The sequence below is a fragment of the Primulina tabacum genome, chromosome 17 (assembly GCF_025594145.1).
Source record: "Primulina tabacum isolate GXHZ01 chromosome 17, ASM2559414v2, whole genome shotgun sequence".
Classification (NCBI taxonomy): Eukaryota; Viridiplantae; Streptophyta; class Magnoliopsida; order Lamiales; family Gesneriaceae; genus Primulina; species Primulina tabacum.
The window spans coordinates 3,281,893-3,289,798 of record NC_134566.1 but is presented as its reverse complement, the minus strand read 5'-3'; the positions used below and the strand labels follow the sequence as shown (position 1 = coordinate 3,289,798).

The following is a 7,906-nucleotide window of genomic DNA, read 5'->3' as shown; positions in this document are numbered from 1 at the left end:
GTGACTCTACCCAAGTCTATGTGCCCTAAGACTGATGAAGAGATAGAAACCATGAGTTGCATTCCATATGCGTCTGCTATAGGCAGTATAATGCATTGTATGATATCTATTCAACCTGATATTGCATTTGCACTGAATGTTGAGGGAAGATATCAATCGAATCTCAGTCCATTGCATTAAAAAACCGTGAAGGACATTCTTAAGTACTTGAAAAGAACTAAGATTTTGTACTTAGTTTACGGGAGTGAAGAATTAAAATTTGAAGGCTATACTGATTCTAGCTTCCAATCAAATGTGGATGATTAGAAACAACATCTAGATTTTTATTCAAGGTCAATGATGGTACTATCTCTTGGAGGAGTTCTGATTAAGACACCACAACAGATTCAACCACTGAGGGCGAATACATAGTTGCATCGGCTGCAGCAAAGGAAGGGGTTTGGATGAGAAATTTCATTCAAGAGTTTGGTGTCATTCCTCAATTAGTTGATCTAGTCTCGGTATACTACAACAACACCGGTGCTGTTGTGCAATCAAAGAAATTGAGGTCTCATCAGCAATTCAAATATATAGAAAATTCCACATAATACGGGAGATTGTGAGAATAAGAGACATATCAGTCGAGAGAGATGCCTCTGCAGATAACGTTGTTGATCCATTAACGAAGCCCCAACCAGGACCATTGTTCGAAAAGCATCGTGAAGCAATGAATTTAAGATCTATGGGTAGTTGGCTATAGAGCAAGTGGAAGATTGTTAGAGATAATATTTTACGGTTTTATCCAATTATGATATTTACTTTATCTGTATATCCATGAAAAGTGCATAAATAAAATTATTGAATATATAATATGTAACATAAGGTCTGCCTCTCCACGTAACATCATAAAACTCATTAGGAAATGTATCATATATTCTAAACATGTTCATAGTCGAATTAGGGACCTAAAATAAGGATAAAGGTCGTTTGTTTTTTAGACTATTATCTATTATGTAAACGTCATGTTTTATTGTTAAGAACATGGAGATGTCCATTCATACAGATGGATGATCATTTGATGATGCATTGAACAACCCTAGGACTGTCCAAGTTCTTATCACTTATCGAATGTAATAGTCCTCTATTATGGTTGTACGTCATTATTTCTTTGACCCGGGACAACGTAGATGCTCTACGTACTAGCATGCACTTTGATCCATTTACCAACTCCATTAAGCTTCATCAGGTGGCGAGGTTGGGTATATTTTCAAAATACGTAGGAGCAAATATATTGTAGTTAGGCATTTGCCTACGGGTGAAGATAACCTATGTGCTCTGATGAGTTAATAGTGCAAGGAATCTCTGGTCAGAGTAAGGCATATGTATTTTGGAAAGGTATTTCCTCGGTTGCACATATCATACCACTATTATTTCTCAAAGATACTTCACATTGTTATCGAATTCATATACAACTCTTGATATATCAATGGTTGCAGATTCGATCCGGATATATGAGTTGAAGAGACCGTACAATATGCTAACCATAACATAAGGTTTTTCCAGGCACTATCAGTGATACTTAAGAGATCATGGGATGATGCTACTAGACGCTCTTGCCATTATCTGATGGGTGCAATCAGAAATGAGTTCTGACATTCTTGATCAAGGTGTTAATGAAAAGAATGAAACTAATTAAGGTAAGCATGTATAAGAATAAATGTTATTTTGAATCATATGGAGATGTGAACACACAACTAGCTGTATCTCTGAACCATTGAGAATCATACAAGTATTGGATTTTTTGTTCCCGTTGAGATGATCAAGTTCAAGGAGTTGAATTTGACGACTGTAGTTTGATGGAGATCAAACAAAATACTTATAAAGGAGTTTATATATTGATTACATATTATATGAAAAATAGAAGTTAGCTTAGCTGCTAATTGAGTACGAAGAGTGGAACTACATATTTTTCGAAAAAACTGACAGCTGCAAAAAATGAATAAGTGGAAATTTTGAATTTTCATTATACGAATAAGATTTATATCTTAGATATATTGCCGATGTCAGATCGTCGATCGCGTTATAATGAGTTCATAATTATTTATTTAGTGAATTTAGAATTTAATAAATTAAATAATAGTATTAGTAGTAGTAACTACTAATACTATACGAAATTCACATAAAAGATTCTAGAAAGGTGGAGAATTAACTAACTAACAAGTTAGTCAAGGAAATTAAACAATGATTATTTAATTTTAAAAAATATATATGTGTATATACTTTATATGGAGATATAAAGATGTGTATATAAATATATAATGCATTATCAAAAATTGATTATTACATTATATAATCACATGAGAATTTAATTAACTAAAATTAAGAGTCTTAAGGACACACTCCTTTTCTCCCTCAAAACTTTCGGTCATCTCGAAAGGAAAAAAAAAAGATATTTTATGACGAGAGCTTCCATCGTCCTCGCCCCGTTGCCGCTAAACTACTTCCGGATTTCTAAAATTCGAGCATCCTATTCTCAACGCAGAAAATGTTCGAGATCTCTAGTGTGATCTAAATAAAGAACAAAGTATCCGACCATGGACTTAATTTGACTATCAAATGAGAGGGATCCGTTCGAAATGATATACAAGAAGGGTTATCTCCGCTTAAAATCCGAAATATTTTGGAGCCAGTGTTAAATACAAAAGTAATAATTCTAAACACCCTATAAATATTTAAATTCATACAACGCCCAATGAGCATTTCGAACGTGAAAACAAAATTTTAAAACTTCCGCCGCACTTTGAGTGCGAGAAAACTATACTACAATATAATTTAAATATCAAACTTATTTAATTATACCAAACATATTGTTATTTTACTAAAACTATTTCACATCATATCCAAGTACCTTAATAATCACAAATGCAATCTTATTTTACAAGGTTGACATCATCATTTACCATTTTGATTTGTGATGTAGCTAAATGAAATGGTTATCTTAATTATAAAAATTCAGATGATCATTGAAATGTTGGATTCGGATGTGCAGCCGCCGCTCCGATAAACCCAAAGAAAAAATGGTGGATTGTCGTCCGCCATAAATAAAAGGCATCAGAGAGTGCCGACAACGCTCAAATCACCACCCGTACGTAGAGACTGCAAGTATAAAAGAGCTTGAATAGCCAAAACGAGAACTTCCAATGTCATCTTGTATCTATGAGTAGGTCTCTTGTGAGATGGTCTCACGAATCTTTATTTATGAGACGAGTCAACCCTACTGATATTCACAATAAAAAGTAATACTCTGAGAATAAAAAGTAATATTTTTTCATAGATGATCCAAATAAGAGATTCGTCTCACAAAATACGACCTGTAAAATCGTCTCACATAAATTTTTGACTCTATCTAATGGATCCATATTCGGCATAATGGCCTTAATTATAGACTCAACACATAATTAAATTAAATAATTAGCCGGCTCAATCCTAATTTAGTGAAGTGTTCTAGATAATTATAAGAGCACATGACCGATCTTTTTTTTTTTTTTAGATACATCAATTTGCATGAAGAGCAAAGACAATATTTAACATTAATACGCGAGAAAAATGCATGAAATAATCCAAGTCCAAATTCATCACGAATACTTGAAATACTCCCAAAGAGATGAACCATAAGAAAATAAAAATCAATAAAGTACTAAATTTGATAAATTTTTGGTTGAATATAGTTTGTATATCATCCTACAAATACATTAGTCATAACTAAAGACCGCCCAAAATGATTACAACTTCAACGGATTCCTCCTAAGTCACAACACAATTCTTGAGTCAGTTAAGGCAGACAAACATAGAAATGATATAATTTTATTGTCCACAGTTTCCCTTCAAAAACTTTCTTTCAATGTTTCATGTCACAGCTCATCCGAGGAAGGGCGGATACGAGGGCGTGATAAGTTCCGGGCATTTCTTCTTCCTGTCTGTTTCCAGGCATCCGACTTGGCTTCGGGTTGGCGCACTTTTACTCCTCTAATCATCTGTTTGCATGAACCAAACAAGTTTTTTCAAAACAAGGTTGGCTGAATACCCTATGGAACTTAAATCATTTTGCAATATTATACCTTCTAGATTATGGGACATGTAATGAAGATTTCAATTGGCGTAACAAATGATATACAAAAAGTAAAGAGCAAAAGATTTGTATCTTCTTAGACCAACAATAAGCCACACTACAAACACAATTTCAAACCAAAGAACACACTAGTAGGGGCGGGCGGTTGAGAAGGTGATCATTTAAAGAGATTTTATGTACATAACGTTTCGCCCGAACATATAGCATCGTCTTTCACGCCTTCTTGAAATTTCTTAGGTTTGCGGATACATGAGAAAAGGTCGTGGAAAAGGAAATCTTACATATTTGCCACATTTTGTGTCTAGGTAGATCACTATAAAATCTCCTTCTTGAAGTCCATTTACCTTCACAAAATCTCCTAAAAAACCGACCACGTGATTAATAAAAACGTTATATTTATTACGATAAGTTTGCCATAACGCCATATACTACCAGTGTTCTCAAGAAGGTACATTCTACTCTTGTTGTTTGGCCAAAACCTGAAACACCCAAGACATAATCAAATTCAATAAAGTTCCAAGTCGTAAACATGTGATTGCTATGAAAATATAAATGCAGCTGTACCTATATCGCATATTCCAGACCCGAGAAGCTCCAATATCTTCCATGGCAATTGTGACTCCGTCCCTGGTCTCGAGTTCAGGGAGATGGTTTTCAGCTTCCTTCTGATGGCAATGGATATTGCTAATTAATTCAACTTGATAGACACAATCTAATAGGTTCTTTCTTATATGTAATTTTATGAAAATCCTAATTGCAACTAATTTAATGCAATCACAGCAAGATTTAGCTAAGACAGGAAAATTACTTTTGGCAACACAATCCGTCCTAGATTACCAACATCACTTTGCTTCAAGACTTTCTGCATCAAAAACTTCAAGTTCCTCTCCGTCTTCAAACAACCCTGCAGACAAAAATCGAACAGAAATGTTAATTATAGTTTAAACTCTGAATTCAAAATTCAGACAAAAACCAAGTACATTTTGGCGTTGATGTGAATATGATTCCCCTCGAAAATCCTGCAGTTGCATCGAGCCTCCATTAACTTGATCTTCGGAGGCATCAACCGATGGAATTGGCACGCTCTCTGGCGGAGGAGTCGATGTAAGATCAACAACAGGCGAATACATCCAGTCTTCCGGAGAACTAACTGGATCACCCACAGGATGTGAACAATCTATTTGATTTTTATGATTACTGTGTCGGTGATGGTTTGAGTAGAGCCGTTTTTGCCGAGCCATTCTGTTCTTTCGAGCCTCTTTAGTAGCAGAACAGCCTGACCTAACCAATGTCTCCCCATTTGGAGCAGAAGTCTGATATGGATTCCCAACGAAAACTTGCTGATACGATGAAACAGGATGACTATTATCCGTAGAATGGCTAAACTGTGGTGACATGGACATGGTATAAGGGGTTGGAGTCCAGGCTTGATCATTGTTCATCATCTGGTATTCTGAGGATGGTGTACAAGGCATAATATTCATCACTTGCTGATGATGTTGGTATGCAGAGGGGACTGGAAGTGGCGGGTTCGAATAAGTTGCACCACCGATATTGCAGTACCCAACTGCCAGAGGAGGAAGACCTGGCGGCGTTGCCACCAGGGTGGGAGATTCAAGAACATGAGGGGTTGGTACAGGAATCATACACGGAGTCGTGGGAAAGCAATGTGGGTTAGAGTTATCAGGAGAGACGACATTAGTGTAACTGAAATTGGAGTTAGAGATACGGGTTGGATTAACAACGGGGTTTTCTTGACACTGAAACTGAGATTGAGGGCGGCGGCCTCCATTCTTTTGAAGCTGGTAGTGCTCCACCCATTCAAGAATCAATTTCAGAAGACGTTTCATGCCTTCTTTAGTTCTACCCAATCGCTTTGAAGCATTCTCAATGGTGGATCGGTTGAGTTTTATTTTCCTCACATCCTCTGCGGAGATGCGATCTTTGTTTTGCTTCAACCAATCGAGAAAAATCATGGAGAGCTCCTTGTTCCCTCGTAGGAAACTGAACCCATCGTTCTCTTCTTGGCATTGGGTTTTCTGCGGCGGCGGCGCCTCTTGGCCTGGAATGATTTCTTGGTTATCGAACAGTGAAGATGGGTCCCATATGTCATTGCCGTCAATCAAATCCATGTACCCCAAATCCTCCATCATATCGACGCAATCGGAGTCGAGCATACTGTCAAGATCAGACAGCCGAGGCGCAATATCAGTTCCGGTGGTGGAGGATGACACGACGGCGTAACCCGCTTCAGTCTGGTCCCTCCTCCTCTTGGGCGGTGCCCACGAGGCCTCGGGCGACGAGGAAGCGGCGGAGGAAGACGAGGGCGTCGCCGCTATTGTCTGCGCCGCCGATGGGGCGGTGGAAGACGACGAAGACGAAGACATGCAAGGCAACTCCGGTAGAGAGGGGAAATCACCGAACAAAACAGAAGCGTCGTTCATGTCTAGAAGGGTGTTTTCTTGTTCCCTTTCAAACCAAAAATCTCTCCTCCCCATCACCATCCCCTCTTCCTCCACTTGCATAGCACCACCACCACCACCACCAGAGATTTCCCCAACCTCCGCCTCCATATCCACAACTTCCGCCCCACCATTTCGGTCAGAAGAGTGCCGATCGTGCTCAGCAAGAGGCGCTCCTCCTCCTCCTCCTCCCTCAACCATTGATTCTTGATTCAGGACAATGAATTTACAGAAAAAGAAAGGAGACAGTAGAACAAACTTAGTACATATAAGGAAATAACAGCAATTTGTATCTAATTAAGGGAAGATATAAATGATCTTGCTTCAAATCTTGCAACTTGCATCCACAACAACAACAAATACATCAAAGGTCTCCACCACTGAAAATATATTCCAGTCCCAGTACTGCACTTTATAGAAAATCGAAAATCCAAAATCCAAAGAAAGCGACCTCTTCACCAAGCCCACATTTATTATAGCATTAGATTTTTTTTTTTAAAAAAAAGAAAATATTTGATTATTATATATAAGCGACAATGGTATCATAAACCGGGCCGGGTCAACCATAAAGAAATGAAACCCTAAAATGTTCGGTGAAACTCAACCACCATTGTTAAATGCTCACTTTGTTCGGTTCTGCGGAATTTTTCAAGCTCTTCAATTCTTCATTTAATGGCTTCCCCCCAATGCTTTTCTTTTCTCTTTTCAAAAAATCGTTCCGTTTGTTTCTTTGCCGATAAGTTCAAATGGTTTCTTTTTGTATTTTACCAAATTTCATCGGTGCCTTGTGTCTGTATGTATTGTATAATTTACCAATTTAATTTTGGAAAAAAATATATATATATATTAAAAATAATAATCAAAAATGAAATTAATTTAAAAAAAATGTTTAATTGCGTGTAATGGGGTTTTAAATTTTTAAATAGAAGATAAGGTAGAGAAAGAACCAATAGCTTTGGAATTCGTGATATGATGTCAAAGGACTTTTCCAGAAGAAGCATATTAACGAGTTTCTTTCTTTTTTTATATAAAATAAAATAATTTGTATCTTTAGCTTTAGCAAATGTCATTTTTTTTTATTCATTTTGATTTTGAATTTTGGTTCTCGGTGAAAACTTTGGCTCATTCATGACATAATTTCATTGGCCTTTTTGAACTTTATTTCAAAACAAATACGGAATATAAAGTTTTGTGGTTGAAATAATATTTTTAGGAAGCGTAAAATCGTTTCATCTAATTCAGGTAAAGTTACTTTAATTTTTCTTAATTGCAAGATTATCAAACTTTGTTCACACTACAAACAAATTTTAGAGAAGGTTTTTTGTGAGACGGTCTC

General features: G+C 36.8%; 1 protein-coding gene across 3 annotated transcripts; it reads right to left on the bottom strand.

Moving 5' to 3' along the window:
* Positions 1 to 3,667: 3,667 nt before the first annotated feature.
* LOC142531520 (B3 domain-containing transcription factor ABI3-like) lies at positions 3,668 to 7,283 on the bottom strand. 3 transcript variants are annotated; one of them, XM_075637677.1, is made up of 6 exons: positions 5,089 to 7,281; positions 4,917 to 5,012; positions 4,673 to 4,770; positions 4,541 to 4,587; positions 4,390 to 4,466; positions 3,668 to 4,013 (listed from the first exon to the last, which is right to left on the bottom strand). In XM_075637677.1, exons 1-6 carry the CDS (start codon positions 6,769 to 6,771, stop codon positions 3,891 to 3,893), a joined length of 2,124 nt encoding a protein of 707 aa, XP_075493792.1. In that variant the 5' UTR covers positions 6,772 to 7,281; the 3' UTR covers positions 3,668 to 3,890. The 3 variants fall into 3 exon arrangements, with proteins under 3 accessions (XP_075493792.1, XP_075493791.1, XP_075493793.1); XM_075637676.1 differs by having other exon boundaries at positions 4,673 to 4,773; positions 5,089 to 7,279; XM_075637678.1 differs by lacking the exon at positions 4,390 to 4,466 and having other exon boundaries at positions 4,673 to 4,773; positions 5,089 to 7,283.
* Positions 7,284 to 7,906: the final 623 nt, after the last annotated feature.